Raw genomic sequence first — 23,320 nt, forward strand, 5'->3', positions numbered from 1 at the left:
GCTTATTAAGCGCTCTACGGGGCAATGCGGCATCAAACTAGGTCTAAATCATGGGCCAAATAGCCAACATGCCGTACGCATTCTGTATCACGCTTTTCTAAAATAAATCTCTCGGCCTCCTCACTTGACCGGACAGAAATAAAAGCTTGGTAGGGTGGGGGTGTAACTATAGAAACAAACACAGCAAGCGTTTTATTTATACTCATTCATTCCAGGATTTCACTTGCATTCGCGTCGTAGTGACAGAGGCGCATTATAGGAAGATCAAAGTTAATTTTGCGGCATTCTAAAAAAAAAAAAAATCCAACTAATGTAATGTATTTTAAGCATACTAACCATCTTGAATTGTTTAAAATAGGGAAGGATTCAGGGGATTTTATCGAATTGAACATTTTTTTGTGATTTAAAATTTTGTTTTGTTTTGGTTATTAACAAAATGTCAAGTAATCTCTATATCTAAATTCCAGATTAATAATAACTTTAATAATTATGAAATTATGAAAGTATCATTTTTCAACATTTTTTTTTAATTTGAATTTAATCGTTATCATTTTTTCTCTTCTGCCACTTTTTTTTCATTTGCAACTACATATATTCAATATGAAAATGAACTTTAATAAAAACAGCTGTCGTCGCCACGTACAGAAATACAAGCCCTCATTTCGCAAATGAATTATCAAATCATTCAAACACTATGCAAATAGGACAAAATATGAACAAAATTTGCAACACTCTATTATCGATAGCGATATTTAGGTGCACATCAATTAGTCAGACTATAGTGATTATGTGAAAATCATATATGATACATTTTGAGTATAAAACTGTCAACACCCTGCAGAGATGGCACACCCCCTCTGCCCAAGGCACGTTATTATTATACCAGCCCACCATAAAACATTTTAATCTCACACACCCTAGAGGCAGTTTAAACACCCTCTGGGTTATGTGCACCCCAGACGCACCCTGAAAAATAGAAAAACTGCAATAATTCGCCGTAGCTTGTAATAAAAATAAAATAAAATTAAGAAAAAAAACTTGCACGATTGTTCCCCATTGATGAGGTGCTGAAAATATAGTTTCTAATGTTAGTGGTTGGATGCTATGCATCCGTCCAGTAGATACACGTGGCGTATAAATAGAGATGGCTACTGAGACCTGAGATGTTTGGATGCGGAGGAAGAAGAGGTTTGAGTTCCATTTCGATGCGGGCCTGCCATAACTGCGGTCCACTACTTCCGTCACAAGCGCACCTCCAAATTTTCACCTGCTCGACGGCCAATTCAAGCATCCCGCGGGGGGGATTGATATAGACCCTGACCCATGGAAACAGGCTGCTTTTAACCATTGGACCACAACCAAATGCTGGGAAACGCAACACCGTGAACGGGAAAGATGATAGGAAATCCCACAGAAAGGTGCGCGGAGCACCTCCGGGGATTTTCACCATCGGATTCAATTAATGACAACAACACATTCAAACGGAAATGCTGACCTTTTCACCAGCAACAAAAATGCTACTAGGTACAAATAGCCACTTGCTACATAGCTAATATGCGAAAGTACTGGGAAACACCATGCTGCAATTGTTCACACAACACATTGATATGATGGCTGTATTACTTGCCTAAAAACAACTTTGCTGTCAGTGTATAGCATAGCTATTCCATTGTGTAGGTCTAAACAACTGTTAAAAACATTGCTAACAGACTAGCACACTTGGAAACACATTTTTATAAATACTACGGTCTAACGCATTCAAATTGAAATTTTGACCATTTGTATGAAAAGAAAAACCCACATGGTATAAATACGTTTTCCTGTACATTGGCTAATCAAAGGTGAGCAACACTGCTTATGTACTAATTCCTCTCAGGAACAGCTTATTGTGAGTATTAAGGTACAAAAACTTTTAAAAAACTGAAATGCTGATTTTGTTACAGCCCAAAAAACACTAACAAATTCGCAAATATTTGTAACATAGAAATCTTTCCAACACCAAATGAACAAAGGCCAATTAAGATAACGTATCTCCACAATTCTATCAGCTTGTAATTCCAAAAGATGGAAATATTTAGATCTTTTTAAGATAAGCCCATCTCCTTCCCAAGTGTTGTGATAGCTGGACATTCCCATGATGTTTATACTTGCGTATAATTGAACAGATGATTGTCACAACTTCAAACATCTGGAAGTTACACCCAAGGATGAGCCACACGTGTGGTGCTCATCGATTCTTTCTCTGATTTCTTAGCTAATTTCTTTTGATTTTCTCATGATTTCAAACGAAGAAGCGGAGTGTTTGAGGTGTGGCCTTAAATACATCCCCAGGTGTGCAGTCAATTAACTCACATGTTGTCAGTTAACCTATCAGGAGCTTCCAAAACCATGACCTCATCATCTAGGGTTCCCCATGTTCTTTAAAGACATAGTACTTCTCGTGCACGTGAACTTCTGACCTTGATGAAAATATTAAAATTCTCTAAGAAATTATTTCTCCCGTAGTTGTGGCATTTAACAAAATTAAAGAATTTTGGTGATCCTGCTTGGCCTGAAACAGGAGAGGTTTAGTCTGATTTAACTTCAGACAGTGAGACGAAAAATGAAATGTTTGTTTTTGCACAGTGTGTTTAAACTTCTGGATTAAACTGTACTTGGTTTCCCATTGGTCAGCAAAACGCAAAATACCCAATACTTTTGTTTTTCATCCAAAACACACAAACGATTTCTTGTTGTTTCTTCGGATTAAAACAATAAAGTTACAAAGTTAGTTACATGTTTTTTTGTTGGTCAGTGACAAAATACTGTACAGCATTGTAACGCAAATAAACTCAAACTTTATTTACAAAGCACTTCAACCACAAACATAGATAAAAGCAAAGTGCTGTACACATGAAGAACTACACTAAGAAATAAAAGCAATTCAAGATAAACAATTATAATAAAAACATTATAACAATTACAATAAGCAAACAAGATTAACTAATCTTCTATAACCTCCTTTTTTGCAATATTTAACAACAATTCTGCAAAATAAAATGATACAAAATAACTTTTTTTTTCCATATTACATTGTAACGTCTTACTCTTACACTGTTTCACTTATCATACATTTCCAGAAAAGCGTAAACCTTACACTGATGTTAAGTGAATCATTTATAATGCTTTCAAATTTTTAACCTTTCACCTACCATGGATTAATCATTTCCACAAATAATTTCCTTTGTTTTTCCAGTAGTTTGTCTCTTAATCTGGAAAAAGAAAGAAAGAAATAGTGAGTCAGTGAACAATGAAAGCAATGCATCCTTGTATCCTGTCCCACAGCCGTCACCTGCTTTTTGCCCACTTGGAACTTATGCTCTGCCAAAGTTTATGTGGCCTCTGCCGTGAACTTTGACCTCCACGCAGAAACAGCTGTTTGAGCAAGAGGCAAAGTGACATAATCCTGACACACCGCCATTGATGAGATTTACGTGTATTAGCGCGAAGGGCCTGCTAACCAGAGCGTTCCCTTCAAGATGGCGTTGCTCCGGGATTTGTCCCAATTTAAATTGCCTTCAATAATATGTTATTAGGGATTCAAACAAGAGCAAGTCAGTTGCATAAATGTTTCAGTTATTTAAATGAACATATGGTCCTCACACTAAAGTCCTAAATTTAAAAATTGTATTTCCAAAAATATTCCCAAAAATTCTTCAAACTTTTTTTACTTGTGTTAGGCTTTACCTGCCGAGTAGCTACTGGGACTTGCTAACACAACATTGAAGAGTAACCTGTGTGGATAAAGTTGCTAATGCAACTTGTTTACACAACATTTGAGTACTCATCGAGTACGAAGTTGCTAACTAGATTCTCTAGGAATCGATAAAGACATAATGATAATGGAGGTATTTTGTCCCATATTTATTATGTCCCTTCTTGACCAAGAATGACAAAAACCAAACGATCTTATGTGTGATTTTCCTCTGGTCTGAGATATGCTAAGAGTGAATTTGTCCTGATAATAGAGTCCGAAATAAGTTTGGCCGTCAAGCTTGAATATTAAACGTGTTCAATTTACCACCATAATTGTTGATGTAATGTTTTTATTTTCATGGGGTGGGGTCTATAACAGAGAAACTGTGTGGATCAGGCCTATCTCAACATTAGCCTTCTCACACCATGGAGCAAGTATCACCCACAAAGTACCGTATTTTCCACACTATAAGGCACACCTAAAAGCCTTTAATTCTCTCAAAAGCTGACGGTGCAACTTATAATCTGGTGTGCTTTATATATGGATCAATACTGAGCCTTTCGTGCAGCTCCGTCTTATGGATGCACAACTTAACCCCAAACTGTAGCATCTGTTCTGTGTGCCTTATAATCCAGTGCGCCTTATAATGGGGTGCGCCTTATACATGAAAAAAGTTTTAAAATAGGCCATTCATTGAAGGTGTGCCTTATAATGCGGTGCGCCTTATAGTGCGGAAAATACGGTAGTTAATATTCTTAACACGGATTTTCAATGCAACGTTATCCTTCACGGACTGAGTAGGTAATTAGCTCACACATATTACTCTCCACACACCAAAGTGGCTAACGTGACTTGTGATCATAACATAAAGTTGTCGTTTTCTAGCATTGCTGAAGAAGCTAATTTTCACAGGTTTGCCCCACCTGTCCCGTGCCAAACGTATTTTTTGTTCCACCTCGCAAAAAAATTGTCTATTCTCACATTTGCAGTGACTTTGTATGTAATCTCATATCACTAATTGTTAATATTGAATTTAGTGAGAACTCACTTTAAGACTTAATGCCATGTGTACCTAGCAGAGCTAAGGCAATTTACTAAGACTACACATGATTTCATCTACTGATCTATTTTCTGTGCTGCTTATCCTGTTCAGTGGCACAAGAACCTGGACCCTGGCCCAGGTGACTTCAGGTGTAAGGTTAGTTCAAAATCATCAAATCAAAAATGAATAGATTGCACCACAAGGTGACACTTCGACGTCATAATTGGAAAAGTTGTCATGAGACTACGGTAGAATCATACAATCACAGTCAACAAGCTAGGAATTTGTCTGTGGAGAAATTACAAAATGCATTCTGAAATATGACCAACGTCGTCATTATGAGCCTGTGAGGGAACGTGTTGAATCATTTGTAGAATAAGTAAAACAAGTGACCCCTTCACTTGTTCCCACCTGGTTTTGGAAGCTGGACAAAAAAAAAAAAAGGCAAAGTTGAAAGGCCATTCGTCATCGGGACGCTGTCGAGTAATGCTTGTTCGCTGACAAGTCATAAACCACAGCAGCATAATTAGGGAAGCAGGGAAGCGCAGCATGTTATTTTCCCTTCAGCATTGCCAGGCTTTCATGTTTGACGGGTGGCTGGACTCCCGTAGACAAAATAGTTTCTTTACTTGGAAAGGGGGCTTCTTTTTGTTGGTGTGCAAACAGGACAAGGATCTCTATTTTTACTGCCCAGCTGACACCAAACAAATGTTAGCGTATAAAACAGTAAAAGACTGGCAAAGCAAGTGCAGGATGCGCAGTCGAGGCTAGCTAATAACGCAGCACAGGTGGGAAGGTAAAGCAAAGGAAATTGATTAATATAGCTCATTTCATACGCAAGTTAACTAAATGTACGAAACATGATTAAAATGATTTGAATACAAAGAAATAAAACATTTAAAACAGGGGGAAAATAATACAAATGACTACATATATATATATATATATATATGTGGTGTGTGGTGTGTGTGTGTGTGTGTAAGAAAAAAGTACAATTAAAACAGGTAGGTGAATTGAAATCTCTAAATTGCCTATAGGTGTGTATGTCATTGCGAATGGTTGTTTATATGTGCCTTGCGATTGGATATTGACCAGTTCAGGGTGTAACCCACCACTCGTCCAGAGTGAGCTGGGATTGGCTCCAACCAACATGGCGGCTATCCTTGTGAGGATAAGCACTACAGCAATTGGATGGATGGGTGATTATCTAGTGACAAATATTAAGAAAGGTGATGATATCTTTGAAAATTCATTAATTTCTGGCCAACATAGTACTACAAAGACAATGGGGATTGAGATTTTGGGTGTGACTTTTTTGTGAAATCAGAGTTTCAAATATACACAGCCTCCATAACTTCCTTAATCTACATTATTTTTAAAGGGAAAATCCACTGGTCTACATAAAAAATGTATCCAATAGGTCATTGAATATGTACTCTATTTTGACAATGTGATGTTAAATCCTCTCTCATTTAATAGTGTTTTGAGAAGATTTTTATCGACAGTCACGAATTTTCAGGGGCGCTGCCATTTTCGCGAGTCACATGACCTATGTGTGCGGATGTGACGTGTTACGTGCCGCAACAAAGGCTCGATTACACGTATTACATGACCTGTTGGATACATTGTTAATGCAGACCAGCGGATTTTCCCTTTAAGTTTGGTATCATCGGAAAGCTTGCTGAACACGGAAACAGACAGCATTCATTAATGATGAACTAAAGTTGGAAAAAAAGAAAAAGAGAAAAGGGCCCAGATTAAAATAATAGTCGACAACATACAGTAACAGTTTGCAGATGGCAGTCAGGCGAGGTGTGGTTTAATTTGGCAGTCAAACATCCATCGAGAAACAAAAAAAAAAAAAAAAAAAAAACACTTCTCAGCGTGACATTAGGATTTGGGTTAAAAGGTCATGGTTAGGGTAGGGTTGGATCTTGTAAGAGAGGTTCAGGTTAGCCAACATCAGGCTTTGAATTGGAACCGACATACGGTTTTGGTTTATAGCACCACCTGTTGCTTTGACAGCCCGTAAATGCAACTTGACAGCTCGCCTCACTTTGCATATAGCCAATAAAAAGCCAATACAAAGGTATTGCTGAAAGATTGATTGGTTTGGTCTATTTCTTGTGGGCGTTGGGGGCCACACTCAGTCCAGTGGTTTTAAGTTGACTGGATTTATGCAGACCGGTCTCCTGTTACTACGAACTGAGCTGGCCGGACGTCAGCTGCGGTGTGACTTACGGTGTTTTATGGAGATCAGAACAGCCACCGAGGGGAGGGTGGGGGTCATGTCTCACACCTGGCCGTCGAGGGAAATCATCCAAAACGTGGTGGACGATTGGAAATCTGCTTCAATGATGAACAAATATAAGCCTGTGTGACAATTGTTTACAGTACGGTACATCCTACAGATGGTGCAAAAGGCGAGAGACTAAACTAACTGACAAACAAGAATGAGTTAAAAAAATGAACGAATTAATAAAAAAACAAGTACAAACTAAGTTGCTTGCTCACCCCATTGATACATCAGTAACCACCAACTACCTCTAAAATGGCTCGTCGAAAGTTAGGAAATTTATTGTAATGTGAAGTAAAGCTAGCAAGCCAAACTACTAGCTGGGTTCAACAATAATTGTGGAATTATTGTGACTTTTGGGTGATAAATGAGATTTTTTCAAACAAAGAAAAAATACAAATATTTCAAATAATTCTTACATTAAGAAAATTATTGTCGTGAATGACTTTCCTGTGCTTTTTACTATTGTATTCTGATAATTGTTTTGACTTTTTAAAAAAATAATTGTCATTTCAACACTTAACTTATGGGACCAAAGTTGCAAAATTGCAATCGTGTAGGAATTTGAACATCTCAAAATAACTTTATTCATGCGATTTTATTTTCCGTACTTTTCTGACTTTTTCTTTTCTCTCTTATGACATAGCTTTTCTCTTAATCTAACCATTTTTAGGTGGTGCCCTTCAGTCAGGTTTTGAAAATTACACACCTTCCCTTCTTCTAAATTGTCATCGTTGTCATATTTCATCGCTATCCTTCTAATAATTAAGTCAGAATATTACATGCTATCACAATGTATAATACCCTCTTCCCTCCCTATTGTGAAAATGCATTTGTAATTGACGCACTTCCAAAAGCTTTATATTTGCCTACAGGCGGTGACAAAGCAATACATGAAGCTCCTTAACTAGCTTCAACACAGTTTCTTGGCATCAAGATACCACAGGTTGACACCAAAGTGTTACTTTTTATATAAGACAACAACAAATAATTGAGTTTTTCAGGAAAACAACAGATGCTCGGCTAATAAATAAATAAATAAATACATAAATCAGTGAATTGGTGAATCTGTCAGTAGGGAATCATTAATATGAGAGGGAACACTACATATTTTTAACGCTCCAAACTGTGAGACGTACTGTATTTCATGGACTTGAAAAATGACTTCAAGTTTACTCAACAAGATTGTCTAATGTGGAAAATATTGCAACACCGCTCCCCCTCTGCCCCACACCCGAAATGCGTGAAGAAACTAGACAAGTTGCTAAAGAGGAATGTTGGTAAATAACATTATGACGTTATGCTGCTACATGGTGACCCATTGCAGTTGTAGAAAGTTATAAATTATAGTACAAGTACGGTAATAAGTACAAATACTTTGCTACTGTACTTAAATTTTCTCAGGTATCTGTTTCTCCATGAAATGATAAAAAATGTCAATTTTTCATCATTTTTTAAATTTTGCTTTTTTCAATCTGTTCACAAGATTAACAATATTTTTCTAAATAATTTTTCTAAATTCAAATTACAAGCAGTACAAAATTATTTTGTGGGGAAGTTTTCACTAACCTTTTTTAAATTCTCGTTGTCGTAATCTATCCAAAAGGGTATCATATATAATTGCTAAGGGGGGGGGGGGACCCAACACTTTTTACTTTTGTACTTAAGTTTCCGGTTTGTGCAGGGATTTTGCCAAATTTCTTAATTCTAATCATGAGTCTTAAGCACGTGAGTGCTGGGAAAAGAAGGAAATTTTGTCTACTGAATTAAAGGTTGAAATCATCGAAAAACACAGATGTGTGCATGTTGTCAGATTAGCAAAGCAGTAAAAGTAATGTACTTCGATGATATATAGGAAGATTAAAGTGAAAGTGATCTGAAAATATGTAGCAATCAAAGAAAAATGTTTATATTTCAATTCATCACCACAAATAAGTTAAAGTATTTTTTCAGCGCTGGAACAAATTAATGGCATTTGAATTCATTTCGATGGGGAAAGTTAATTTGAGGTATGCGACTTAGTCATGGAAGAAATTATAAACTCGCAAATCAATTTAATTTTGCCACCTCCCACCATTTGATTTGATCGTTGGATTTGTATCAGAAATTCCACCTTTCCTCTCCGCCATCCCGGCATTGTTGCTGTTGTTCTCGTTCTTCGGACTCTCCTCAGCAGTCCCCTCGGCAATTTGTTGGTCTGGTTGGTCGAGTTTCGCTGGCTCTGCGTTTTCGACTTTGTCCTCTAAATCGTCTGAAGGTGGAGCTGCAGACTCAGCTGCAGCTTCAGCTGTGAGGGTACAATAAACACAAATTGCTCTCTCGGGGGAAAAAAAAAAAATCAAAGTTCTGCAATTTTTATTTGCCAGTTTTGAGTAAAGTACCTGAAAGCATTACTTCATTACTAATATCTTATAAACAAAGCTTAGAATTGTCTTTTAGACTATTACCTGGGAAAAAGTGGCAAAAATTATCTTACATTTGCTGCGCTTCATTATCATAAATCAGGAAAAGCTTACTAGAACATCTGAACTTTATTTGGGAGTTTAAATTATGTAGTGACAGTTATGTGCTGATTGCCATTAATTAGTTTGAATGTGACTTTTTAGATTAACTTTAGGTATTGGAAGTAAAAGTATTAGTAGTAGTTTATTTGTAGTTCCCCCCCCCCATTTATTGAGTGTATTCCAAAATTGCATGTCTTGATGTGTACAGGTCACATAAAAAAAAGTTTGGATTTTAGTTTGTAGTAGCTTGTGAGGGGAAATGTATCATAAAACTATACATTTTGTTTTGAAATTGTAGTGGAGTAATTGTAAAAGTTGCCTTAAATATCACGAACACAGTCAAGTACAGATGTGTGAAGATTCTACACGAGTACAGTCATGAAGTATTTGTACTGCGTTCCATTCCAAGTCTAATGGCGCTAATGGGTGGTCTAATTACTGAACAGCTCGGATGTGCAGCAGCTGTTCGATGCGTGGATGTGAAGTAAAGCGGACGTGTCATTATTAGACCGGGTGGGGGGGGGGGGGGTGTTAGGTGCAGGGAAAGATGAGATTAAGGCCGGCGTCGTTTCGAGGTAACGGATCCTTACAATAAACGATTACATTTCTGTGCTTCAACAGTTTTGTGGAGGAACGCGATAATACGACGAGAAACGCAAGCTTAATATCGTGAGGATAATGTTCATTTTTTCGGAGGCAAAGTGTAGTTTATTGTTTGTCAAAGTATGCGGTTGACAGTAATGCTTATGATATTATGACTAATTATGAGAATGAAGTTGAAATAATAGGAGAACAAAGGCATCATTCATAACATTTAGAGAAAATGCCACTTTCCAATTATTCATATATAACTTAAAAAATAAAATAAAATCACAATATAAACAAAGAAATTCATTGATTTACTGTAAAACAACAATTCATGTAATTTACAACTTTTTCGTGCTCATTTGATTCCTGAATCCTCAATTTATTATAAAATATTACAGTTTGAAGATACAGAAGGGCAACAGTTTTCCCTCGTTCTGAATGACGTCGTTCTTGGCTGCTGTCAATCATATTATTTGTCCTTTTTTTTTTCTTTCCATATGGCGTGTCTAATTATACACTTGACCGTATATCACTACCACATGAACACCTTCAGTATTTGTTAGCTTGGCCTCACACTGCTCAAATGTATGGTCAAAGGTCAGGATCTACTTCTGTAAGATAAATTTGAGTAATGTTTTTCCAAAGTTGAATTTTGGTAGCTTTGTCAAATTTTTGTTTTGTCAAAGCTTTATTTTGTCACGGGTCTTTTTTATTTTTATTATTTTTTTTTTTAATCACATTTTCCTTTTGTTGAAGTTTGAGTTTGTAGATTTTTTTTCCTTTGTTTGTTTGTTTTTTGTCAGCTTTTCATTTGATCCGAGTTCTCTTTCATCAACATTTTGTTTCATTTTGTCCAATTTTATATTTTCCATCAAACATTTTTTTTTGTTAATGTTTCATTTGTCAGCATTTCATCGATCACAGCTTTGTCGAATATTTTTCTCATCTAAGTTTTGTTTCGTTACCATTTCAGGCACTGAATAAAACTGATTTACAGTAAAGCTTTGTAGTGTGAGAGACCATTTTTTAAAAATCTTCAATATTTTGTTCACTTGGTCTGCTCCATGCTTTCATGCGTTGTTTCCCATGAGAGGAAGGACCATTCCTTCTCTTTCCAAATTGGCCATTAACACTCTGCGCCAAGACAAAGAGTTGCCTTAAGGCCGTGAGGCAAGCTCAAACATGACCCCGGTGAATGTTAACATTGTCTGGGAGGGAGGGAGGCGAAAAGAAAGAAAGAAAGAGGGAGAGAAAGAATGAAAGGTGAGAGTCAAACAAGAACACGTAGGAGACTTCGAATATGATGAGAACACTGCTGTATTTGAACGCCATCATAAATGCCTTTGGGAATATAGTTTGTCACATAGCGTTTAAAAAGAAAACCTTTTTCCATGTTGTGGACATGATCACTCAAGGAGTAAAAAAAATAACCCGCAGTTGTTCTCATAGGAACCAGTTTTGTCAACAGGGTCCCTCATGTGGTCAACAAGTTTACTGCGTAGCACAGTAGCAGTAGAGTGATGAGGAGAAAGTCCGGATAGCACGAGATTAAATTAGGGGTTATAAAAAAAATCCATCCATCCATTATCTATCCTCACAAGGGTTGCGGGAGTGCTGGAGCCAATCCCAGCTAACTTCTGGCAGGAGGCGGGCTACATCCTGAGCTGGTTGTCAGCCAGTCATTGGGCACAGCACATGCACAATCACACCTATGGACAATTTAGAGTCTCCAATGAATGCATGTCCTTGGGATGTGGGAGGAAACTGAAGTGCCCGGAGAAAAGCCACACAGACACGGGAAGAACATGCAAACTCCATACAGGCGGGGCTGGGATTTGAACCCCGGTCCTCAGAACTGTTGATGCAGACACTCAAATCAATCACCCACTGTGGCGCCACTTAAAAATATGTTCTTTACGGACAATTTACGAATGAATGAAAGATTACGGAAAAAAAAATCACTTAATTCTTGTAATAAACGAGAATAAAGGGGATTTTTTGTCATAATTATGAGCCTTAAGTCCAAATATAAGGTGATTTTTTTTTTCCCTTATTTATTATTTTTTTTTTCCCAATGCCCATATTACCATGTTTCACATTTTTCTCCTTGTGCTTTTATTCTGCTTTGACTTTTTTGTGGCTGTTTTCGTCAGAGACCTAAAAATCCACAAGTTGTACTTTTTTTTTTGTGTACTTACAAAAAAAAAAAAAAAAAAAATCTCTTTATTCCAATGTTATATGGGGGACACAGAAGAGTTTGACCCTGGTACAGCTGAATCAATTTCACAATCTTACATATTGGAGGGGGGGGGGGGAGTTAGAAATTCCAACAAATACACGGATAAAATATTCAAGTTTATATTTAACACTGTGCAGGGAGCTGTTTTTGCTGTAAAGTGCACTTCCGTTTTTCGGTCTTAAGAAAGAGGATATTAATTCATCACAAAAATCGCTCTCTTACCTTTTGTCTCGTCTTCCTCTGCATTTTTTGATGCTTCTTCTTTTTCTTCTTCTTTTGAGCGCACGTCACCACTTTCAAACGTCTGCAAACCTGAATGGGGAACGTAATATTGCTGTACCAATTTGTAAATACATCGTTTATATATGGCAGATATAAAAAGTCTACATATCCCTGTTTGAATGCCACGATCACTGTGACCAACTCAATTGTGGGGGAGGGGGGGGGTATTTTAGCGAGGATAACCGCTAAGATAGAACACCTGAAAGTTATTTTGGGTTCATCACACTTTAAATGTCAGCAGGTGTATGCATTTCCCATGCATTGTAACGTGATTGGTTAATTCAGAACACAGCTTCCTGCCTAGTTGCAAAAGGGTGTGCACACTTGTGTGATCGCATCATGTCACTTTGTTTTCTTTTGCATTTCCTTCAAATGGGTTCTACTGGCTGTAGGTCACATTAATGGTGAAAAATGAAATGATTTATCTTGGTCTCCGTCACAAAAACCTGGCATTTGAAGAGGGTTGTGTATACTTTTTATATTATCCACAGGATGACCCACCGTTTTGCGGCGCGCTGTCGTTGGCTAACACGGTGCTGAGAGGAATGTCGGCTTCATCCGCCCTCGTGGAGAAGTCAACAGAGTAGCGCTAAAAGACAGAAAAAGTTTTGGAAGATTATATATACAATTGTATAAAGATATTTTTTTTTTTGGGGGGGGGTACTTTTTTTAAGGAATTTATTCTCTTACAAATACAAGTGTATGTACTTGATTCTCATTACAACACAAGCTTTTCCCAAAAATTAATCACGTTATAATAATTTACTTTCTCCCCAAAAAATAGGGCTTTATTACTATGATGGAGCACCCCCTCCCCCTCAAAAAATCTGAAATCATTCTTGTTGAATTAGTTGTTTTTTGGGGTGGCGGGAAGGGAAGGGAATACAACGTAGTTCTGGTAATAGTACATCAATTTAATGAGTTATGTTTGTTGTAATATGACATTTCTTGAGGAAAGAAAATGCAGCTGTTTTGTCACAAAATTCAAAAATTAAATAAAATGATCTATTTTAGACTAACAGTTTTCAGCGCTTTTTCATAGAGCCCAAAGTGGAAAATTCTGACTTTTTTCCCCAACTATTCTTATAAAATGACAACCTTTTTTTTTTTAAAAAAAAAATACAATTGATGTTAAATAAATATAAACAGAGATACCGTTACATAGATAATAATAATTAAAAAATAGCAAATTTTTCGTTTTTTTCCCAGCATCTTTTGTGACTTAATTTATTATGTTATCCTTTTTTTACTATCACCAAAACTAACTAAACTATCACCACTCACCCTTCCTCGCTTCCTCGAGATGTAGCAAGCGATGCCTATTCCGATGGCGACCACGATGATCAAAACGGCGATGATGATACCTTGGGAGGGACACATAATTTATTACTTGTTTTCTTAATAAGTAACATTTAGCCAACACTCATAATAGATGTAAAATGAAATAAACAAAAATAAGGAGGCCACTCACCAATGCTGTCATTGGATTTGGCAGGATTGGCCTTTGCTGTGGTGGGACCTGTTCAATAAAAGATACAGGAAACAACATTTCTTGTCAGATTACAACTTTATTTCTCAAAAATTGTCTTATAAAAGTTGAAGAGTATCTGTACCCCCCTTGTACGTGTACGCTGAATTTTATGTAATTTTTTTTCATTAAAAAAATGTTATGTTTTGAAGAAAAAAAAATCTTTATCCTGATAAAATTGCCACTTTAAAAAAAAAAGTGGATCGTTATTTTAGTTGGAACTTTTTTCCTCTTTAAAAGATATAACTTAATCTTCCCAATAATACAACTTTTTCCTAAAACTACATTTTATTTCTAAAAAATAATTGCAACTCTACTCTTGTTAAGATTTTTACAAGAAAAAGATAAAAGATTTTAAAAAATAAGCTAAACTTTTTTTTTTATTGTAAAAGTATTTCAATTGTAAAATGAGGACTGTTATAGGAGAATTTTTTTCTTGACAATAGATCCGATTTTATTCTTCTGAGATTCAGACTTTTGTCACACCAATATTTTTATTTTCTTTATTTTTTTTTCTAGGAAAAATCCAACTTTTTTTCCCACAGAAAATATGACATTTAGTTGCTTAGGTTTCTGCCCTATATCTTAAAAAAAAAAAAAAAAAATTGTCATTTTTTTGTCATTATTGTTTACCTTATTTGAAAGAACAGTCCACTTCTTTATCTTTTTTTTCTTGACAAATTACAGCTGGATTCCTACACTGAAATTTTACAACTTTTAAGAAAAATCGTATTTTAAAATTAATGACATTTTTATTTTATGTAAAGACTTTGTTCCTAAAAACTCTATTTTTTTCCAATAAAAAAAGCATACTTTTCTCACAAATATGACTTTAGCCTGATCAGTTTCTACCCGTTATCAAAAAACCTATTTTTCTATTTTAATTTTTTTCCAACTTTTTAATTTTATTTATTTTTTACTTTTTCCTCTTCATTACCTTGATTTCTTTTCTCCAAATATACAATAACAGACTACTCTGTCTGCCTTTTTACCTATGAAGAATTGCAATGGAATAAAATCAATATAAATAATAAATATAAAATATAAATACTGGCTTGAGCAATATTAACTTCCAATTTATACATGCAGTATGTGCACAATTCAGTTCCACCGCATCTGCATGTTAGTGTAAATAAAAAAAAAAAATCATACTTCATGAAATCTGCAATTGAGTGGCAACCAGTTAAGTGTGTATGTATACCTCGCCTCTTGCCCAGACTTAGCCAGGATAGGTCCCCTAGTGAGCATAAGCGGGATGGAAATATGCGTGTATATTTGATGAAATATTGATGGATTTGACAATTGTTTCGATATGGACCTCTATTACACGCAACAGTTCAATGCCAGTCAGTCAGTCCGCAGGGCCGTAAGCTTTTTCAATCAGTTTCGCGCCAAATGACAAAATGGAGTTAGCGCTCTTTAGTTCCTCTTAGTGCCTCTTATTAGAGGAAAATGGCTCACTTTTGTCCTTCTGATTTTCCTTCATTTTGGTGTAGACGTAGATGTAGGAAGTGGTCAGGGGTGCGGGTGTGGTTTCTAAGGTTGTGCCTTCAGATTTGGTACCTGGAACAAGAAGATTCCATTAGCCGCATCGATAAAGTCAAAAGTATAACGTTCGGAGTTCAACATTTGGAGTTCAACCTGCATTTTCAGGAAAAAAAATGTCTCACTTACATTGCAGTATGAAAACAGTACCGCCAGCTAGCGATATTTTCTCCTGACAACTAACAGAAACACCTTTTATGAAGTAGTTTTTGTCAGTTTTCAATCTACTGCGTGTTTTGGGTTTGAAAAATATGTCTTTAAAGTTCTACAGTTAAAGTTGGAATTTGTATCGGTCATGAAGTTAGGGGTGGGAAATAATACTGATATTGAAATTCATCCCAATGCACAGAGCCTACAACTGAGTGTAGGGACTTTGAATGTTGGGACTATGACAGGAAAAGCTCAGGAGTTGGTTGACATGATGATTAGGAGAAAGGTTGATGTTCTGTGCATCCGAGAGAGCAGGTGGAAAGGAAGTAAGGCTAGAAGTTTAGGAGCAGGGTTTAAATTATTCTACCACGGAGTAGATGGGAAGAGAAATGGAGTAGGGGTTATTTTAAAGGAAGAGCTGGCGAAGAATGTCTTGGAGGTGAAAAGAGTATCAGATCGGGTGATGAGACTAAAATTTGAAATTGAGGGTGTTATGTATAATGTGGTTAGCGGCTATGCACCACAGGTAGGATGTGACCTAGAGTTGAAAGAGAAATTCTGGAAGGAACTAGATGAAGTAGTTCTGAGCATCCCAGACAGCGAGAGAGTTGTGATTGGTGCAGATTGTAATGGACATATTGGTAAAGGAAACAGGGGCGATGAAGAAGTGATGGGTAAGTACGGCATCCAGGAAAGGAACTTTGAAGGGCAGATGGTGGTGGACTTTGCAAAAAGGATGGAGATGGCTGTAGTGAACACTTATTTCCAGAAGAGGGAGGAACATATAGTGACCTACAAGAGCGGAGGTAGAAGCACGCAGGTGGATTATATTTTGTGCAGACGATGTAATCTGAAGGAGGTTACTGACTGTAAAGTAGTGGTAGGGGAGAGTGTAGCTCGACAGCATAGGATGGTAGTATGTAGGATGATTCTGGTGGTGGGTAGGAAGATTAAGAAGACAAAGGTAGAGCAGAGAATCATGTGGTGGAAGCTGAGAAAGGAAGAATGTTGTTCGGTCTTTCGGAAACAGGTAAGACAGGCTCTCGATGGAAAACAGAAGCTCCCGGAAGACTGGACAACGACAGCCAAGGTAACCAGAGAGACAGGCAGGAGAGTACTTGGTGTGTCTTTTGGTAAGGGGAGAAGGAGACTTGGTGGTGGAACCCCAAAATACAATGAGTCATACAAGGAAAGAGATTAGCGAAGAAGAAGTGGGATACTGAGAGGACTGAGGAGAGGCGAAAGGAGTACATTGAGATGCGACGTAGGGCAAAGGTAGAGGTGGCAAAGGCTAAACAAGAGGCATATGAAGACATGTACACCAGGTTGGACACGAAAGAAGGAGAAAAGGATCTCTCCAGGTTGGCCAGACAGAGGGATAGAGATGGGGAAGGATGTGCAGCAGGTAAGGGTGATTAAGGATAGAGATGGAAATGTGTTGACTGGTGCCGGTAGTGTGCTAAATAGATGGAAAGAATACTTTGAGAAGTTGATGAATGAAGAAAATGAGAGAGAAGGAAGAGTTGAAGAGGCAAGTGTGAAGGACCAGGAAGTGGAAATGATTACCAAGGGGGAAGTCAGAAAGGCACTACAAAGGATGAAAAATGGAAAGGCAGTTGGTCCTGATGACATACCGGTAGAGGTATGGAAGCAATTTGGAGAGATGGCTGTGGAGTTTTTGACCAACTTATTCAACAGAATACTAGTGGGCGAAAAGATGCCTGAAGAATGGACAAAAAGTGTTCTAGTTCCCATTTTTAAGAACAAAGGGGATGTTCAGAGCTGTGGGAACTATAGAGGAATAAAGTTGATGAGCCACACAATGAAGTTATGGGAAAGAGTAGTGGAGGCTAGACTCAGGACAGAAGTAAGTATCTGCGAGCAAAAGTATGGTTTCATGCCTAGAAATAGTACCACAGATGCATTATTTGCCTTGAGGATGCTCGTGGAAAAGTACAGAGAAGGTCAGAAGGAGCTACATTGTGTCTTTGTGGATCTAGAGAAAGCCTATGACAGAGTACCAAGAGAGGAACTGTGGTACTGCATGCGTAAGTCTGGTGTGGCATAGAAGTATGTTAAAATAGTACAGGACATGTATGATGGCAGCAGAACAATGGTGAGGTGTGCCTTAGGTGTGACAGAGGAATTTAAGGTGGAGGTGGGACTGCATCAGGGATCAGCTCTGAGCCCCCTTCCTGTTTGCAGTGGTAATGGATAGGCTGACAGATGAGGTTAGACTGGAATCCCCTTGGACCATGATGTTCGCAGATGATATTGTGATATGCAGTGAAAGCAGGAAGCATGCAGAGGAACAATTAGAAAGATGGAGACATGCACTGGAAAGGAGAGGAATGAAGATTAGCTGAAGTAAAACAGAATATATGTGCGTGAATGAGAAAAGTGGAGGGGGAAGAGTGAGGCTACAGGGAGAAGAGATAGCGAGGGTCGACGACTTCAAATATTTGGAGTCAACAATACAGAGCAATGGAGAGTGTGGTCAGGAGGTGAAGAAACGGGTCCAGGCAGGTTGGAACAGCTGGGGAAAGGTGTCTGGTGTGTTATGTGACAGAAGAGTGTCTGCTAGGATGAAGGGCAAAGTTTACAAAACAGTGGTGAGGCCGGCCATGATGTACGGATTAGAGACGGGTGGCGCTGAAGAAACAACGGGAAGCAGAACTGGAGGTGGCAGAAATGAAGATGTTGAGGTTCTCGCTCGGAGTGAGCAGGTTGGATAGGATGAGAAATGAGCTCATTAGAGGGACAGCCAAAGTTGGATGTTTTGGAGACAAGATTCGAGAGAGCAGACTTCGATGGTTTGGACATGTTCAGAGGCGAGAGAGTGAGTATATTGGTAGAAGGATGCTGAGGATGGAGCTCCCAGGCAAAAGGGCGAGAGGAAGACCAAAGAGAAGGTTTATGGATGTGGTGAGGGAAGACATGAGGACAGTGGGTGTTAGAGAGGAAGATGCAAGAGATAGGCTTAGATGGGAAAAGATGACACGCTGTGGCGACCCCTAACGGGACAAGCCGAAAGGAAAAGAAGAAGACTTTGTGGAAAATATGTGAGAGCCACTGCTTGTGATGCTTTGCATACTTCACCTTCCGGATGCGTCCAACGCGCTTCGGTAACACGGGTGGTTGCGTAGCTCATGGTTCCGCTCATGTTTTCAGGGTAGAAATCCTCGGTGAAGTCCAGCGGGCGGGAGTCTGTCGCAGGTCCTTGAGACGTTTGCGACGCGACAAACGAGACCAAAGCCACGCCTGTGGGGATATAAACAGTCCACATTAACGCGGCCTTTTCGCGCTGTTTGTAGAAATGAAAGTTTATACACAACACTCATATATGTTGAAGAATTGTTCTATTGCATACAAATATTGGACTGTGGATAAATAGATGTTGTTTGTTAATTCATTAATATGCACTCTCTTTAAAGGAAAATTCTGGTGGTTTGGATGAACAATGTATCCAATAGGTCATGGCATATGTACTCTATCTTGACAATGTGATGTTAATCCTCTCTCATTTAATGTTATTTTAGAAGATTTTTCTCCATTTTGGCGAGTCACATGACCTATGTGCGCGGATGTGACGTAATAGGCGCAGCAACAAAGGCTCGCTTACGTTAGGAAACAATTGTGGCCAGCGCTAATTTCTCGGATTCATCCTCATCTGAGGAAGAAATAGCAATATCGGTTGATCGGGAAGACGGAGGAATACGTCCATACAGATTTGAACCTGTGGCTGTAAATAATGTTGAATATTCGGATGGTTCTTCGGACGGGAATGACGCGCAAACACACGTAGGTCATGTGACTCGCCAAAATGGCGGCGCCCATGAAAATTGGTAGTTGCCGATTAAAAAAAAAAAAAAATTTAAAAAAATAAAAAATCTTCTCAAAACCACATTTAAATGAGAGAGAATTTAACACCACATTGTCAAGCTAGAGTACATATTACATGACCTATTGGATGCATTAATCCAAACCACCGGAATTTCCCTTTAAGTTACATGAAAGCAAACATTTTAATGAAAGTTTAACATTGACTTTAAAAAATCAAATGTTGAAAAAAAAAAAAAGCATTTGCATCAATAAATATTATTGATGTAACCTAAACTGTTACAACTAAATTTACAGATGCTTGTCCCTTTTAAGTAATAGCAGAAAATACAGGAGGGATGAGGCAGAAAATTTGCAAAGCAAATAATTTTAAAAAATGGAAAAAGTACAACAATAAACATTTTAATATGCATTAGTGGACATTAATAATTGTATTATTATTATTATTAATAATAACAGAGCAATTTTCAAGGCACTCAAAGACACTTTAAGACTGCATAATTCAATCATTCTACAATTACACGACTACTTGTGTAGCCACAGCTGCTCTGCAGGGGGCAGTCTGATGGAAGCTTGGCTGCCATTCTGCGCCTACAGCCCCTCCGACCGTCACCAAACATCCAAACACTTTCATTCTTGGGCAATGGATATAAATTAATGTCACTTTAAAGTAAATGGGAAAAAAACCCCGATAAGATTGAAAAAACATTAACTGAAGAAAATAAAATTTTATTTCAAAATAAGTAAAAGTAAAACAATATCCATAAAATTTAGAGTGCAAATAACTTTGGGGGAAAAAATGCATTTTGATCAAGAGACGAATGATGTTCGGTATTACTGGTTTTATTTACTGATGTTAATAACCTTAAGATGAATAGATAAAGATACAATAAAATTTTATATATAGAAAAAATGGCATTGCAGCAATAAATGTGCATGGATGCAAGCGAGGGGTGATATTACTATTTTTATTCATCTATTTTTTTATTATTGATTTATCTGTCACTTTAAAGTAAATGAGAAATATGAGAAAATATGAAGAAATAATAATCTAATGAAATAAATCTTGTGAAAATGTATAAAAATATATAAATATAGACATACTCCATACATTATTTTAGTAGGCTTAATTATTGTAACAGCATCTTTACAGGTCTACCTAAAAAAAAAAAAAAAAAAAAAAATCCATTAGACAATTGCATATTCAGAACTCTGCTGCTGGAGTCCTCACTTTTTAAAAAAAAATATATTTTGTTTGTCATTTTTATTGTTTTTATCCCATTTTAAATGTTTTATCTCTTTGTTTTCAAATGCCTTTAGTCATGTAAAGCACATTGAGTTACCTCATGTATGAAATGCGCTATACAGATAAATTTGCTTTCCTTTGCTTTGCTAAGAGCAAAAAAGTGGGCCATATCAGTCCAGCTTCCTGTCCTTCAGAGGATGGACTTCAAAGTTCTGATCCTGATCAATGACCTCCTGACCCAGTATGAACCCTCCCGACCCCTAAGGTCATCTGGATCCGTTTTTTTTTTTTTTTTTTTTTTATCAGTCCTCGGAACCAGACATAGAGATGCTCCATTCAGCTTTTATACGCCACAGACTCCCAGAAAGGCTCTTGTAAAGCACCTTGTTGTTGAATTGCACCATACAAATAAACTTACCGTTCCTTGACATAAATCATTTAAAAACAATAACGAAGAATATAATTTGCATTTTCATCAGTAAATGTCAATGAATGATCAAAACGTCACTTAAAAACAGCCCAAAAAAGCACAATTCCAAAATAATAAAAAAAAAATGAAATTAAAAAATTTTAAATGAGAAAATAATCTTCATCAGTAACTTAATGTATTTAGGCTATGAGTAAATTTACTTTATATATGTTTACTATGATATGACCCTTTAAAACAGAATAAATTAAATAAATGAAGTCAAGAAAAATGACCCCCAAAAATATATGTAAACCGATGAAAACTCAAAAGGAAATACATCCAATATACATCGTGTACATCAAAAACCATAAATTAATGTATACTCTGGGTTCACTTAATAGTCCAATTGACTGGTGTTTAAGATTACAGTTTTTTTCCCAAATAAATTCATAAAATGAAATTGAGGAAATGTGAATAAAAATACTCACTATGAAAAAAATATGAAAAGTATTATTTACATCAATAACCAGTCAAACATTAATAAGATACCACAAATAAGTTGGTTTATAATATCCACAAACTTACCCAGTGTAACAAAGGATGTCTTAAATGTTCGCATGGTGCCTACGAAAAGAATTCAATAATATGACAATATGAATAATGCGCGTCGTGAAGTGTCGAGCTGAAGTTGTGGAAAAGACGGAAGTGAAAAAGAGGAGGAAGGCAGGCTCAGACCGCAACAGGATGCACTCTCGTCTTGCTTAAACTACTGCAAGCTAAAGGAAGAAGCACTTACTGTATACCTTTCCTCACATACGTGAGGGACATTTACAAACTTTGTGTGACTCACACATCTCATATGACTTCATTTGACAGACTTCAACAGGGTCAAAGGGTCAATCCGGGACCCACCGTTGCGCAAGTTTTCATTTAATTACGTTGACGGATAATAAGACATATAACTTAAGCACTAATAACCTGTTGTAAATGTTTTTTTTTAATTGTACTTTTCCCCCATGCCTTAGTACTGGTTTTTACTCACTAGATGTCGCTGCAGTTTAGGGCAAGGATGACTCAGTCAAGGTTTTGGAAAAGAAAACTTACCTTTGAGTTTATTTATATCTAGTTTTAGTTTTTGTATTTTTGTATTTTTTTAACGTTGCATTTATCTTGCTTTGTATTTATATATAATTTGCATTCATGTTTTTCAATTTATAAATGAATATCTTATATTAATTTATTGAAATTTATCCATAAGATTGATTTTTTTTTTTTTTTTTTACTTACACCGATAATTATGCAGATAGATACAGATACGTGCATACATATGTGTATGTACCTGTACTGTATAGCTTTTCCACATTTTTTAAAGTTTTCTTTCCTTAATTTTAATAAATTTTTCATGTTGAAACATAATTGATATAAGTTTGTGGTACATAATATTATAGTTAATACTTAAAAACATTTTTTAATTTTAATTGATCACAATTTCGTTCACGTTCTTGGATAAATTATAATTATATTATTTGAAATACATTTAATTAAGCAGGTAGCATTTAAAAATAATTGAAGCTGATCCTTTTATTTGTGGTTTTAGTTATATTCTTATAATTATCATCATCCATTTTCGTAGCTGCTTATCCTCACAAGGGTCGTGGGGGTTGTTATATTTACATTTGTTTTAAACTTACGTTAACTTGACTTTTTAGTGCCAAGTCAATTTAGAAAAAAAATGGGATTGACCCAACAAGTCACAAAATGTTTGAATTTTTCATGTACAAACACAATTTTTCTCTTTTTGCTGGAAGGAACCCAGTTTCCCTTTTTATTGTCAAGTATAGTGTTCCCTTATTTATTTATTTGAGGGGGGTTCAGGGGGCTTGCTCACAAAAGTGGATGCAACGACGCATCCTCA

General features: G+C 36.8%; 1 protein-coding gene and 1 long non-coding RNA gene across 6 annotated transcripts in view; one reads left to right on the plus strand and one right to left on the minus strand.

Moving 5' to 3' along the window:
- Positions 1-23,320, plus strand: part of LOC133506539 (uncharacterized) — a 116,579-nt gene that overhangs the window by 37,828 nt on the left and 55,431 nt on the right. The gene's annotated exons all lie outside the window — the stretch shown is intronic.
- si:dkey-27h10.2 (uncharacterized) lies at positions 2,776-22,095 on the minus strand. 4 transcript variants are annotated; one of them, XR_009796390.1, is made up of 11 exons: positions 21,991-22,056; positions 20,862-20,909; positions 19,010-19,171; positions 15,677-15,778; positions 14,159-14,206; positions 13,972-14,051; positions 13,189-13,276; positions 12,628-12,717; positions 9,188-9,361; positions 7,020-7,127; positions 2,805-3,251 (listed from the first exon to the last, which is right to left on the minus strand). XR_009796390.1 is itself a non-coding variant. In XM_061829795.1 (9 exons), exons 1-9 carry the CDS (start codon positions 22,022-22,024, stop codon positions 3,247-3,249), a joined length of 783 nt encoding a protein of 260 aa, XP_061685779.1. In that variant the 5' UTR covers positions 22,025-22,095; the 3' UTR covers positions 2,776-3,246. The 4 variants fall into 4 exon arrangements, 1 of the variants encoding a protein (XP_061685779.1); XR_009796388.1 differs by lacking the exon at positions 20,862-20,909 and having other exon boundaries at positions 2,790-3,251; positions 21,991-22,095; XR_009796389.1 differs by lacking the exon at positions 20,862-20,909 and having other exon boundaries at positions 2,810-3,251; positions 7,020-7,124; positions 21,991-22,095.

The sequence above is a fragment of the Syngnathoides biaculeatus genome, chromosome 9, assembly GCF_019802595.1.
Source record: "Syngnathoides biaculeatus isolate LvHL_M chromosome 9, ASM1980259v1, whole genome shotgun sequence".
In the NCBI taxonomy this organism is placed as follows: Eukaryota; Metazoa; Chordata; class Actinopteri; order Syngnathiformes; family Syngnathidae; genus Syngnathoides; species Syngnathoides biaculeatus.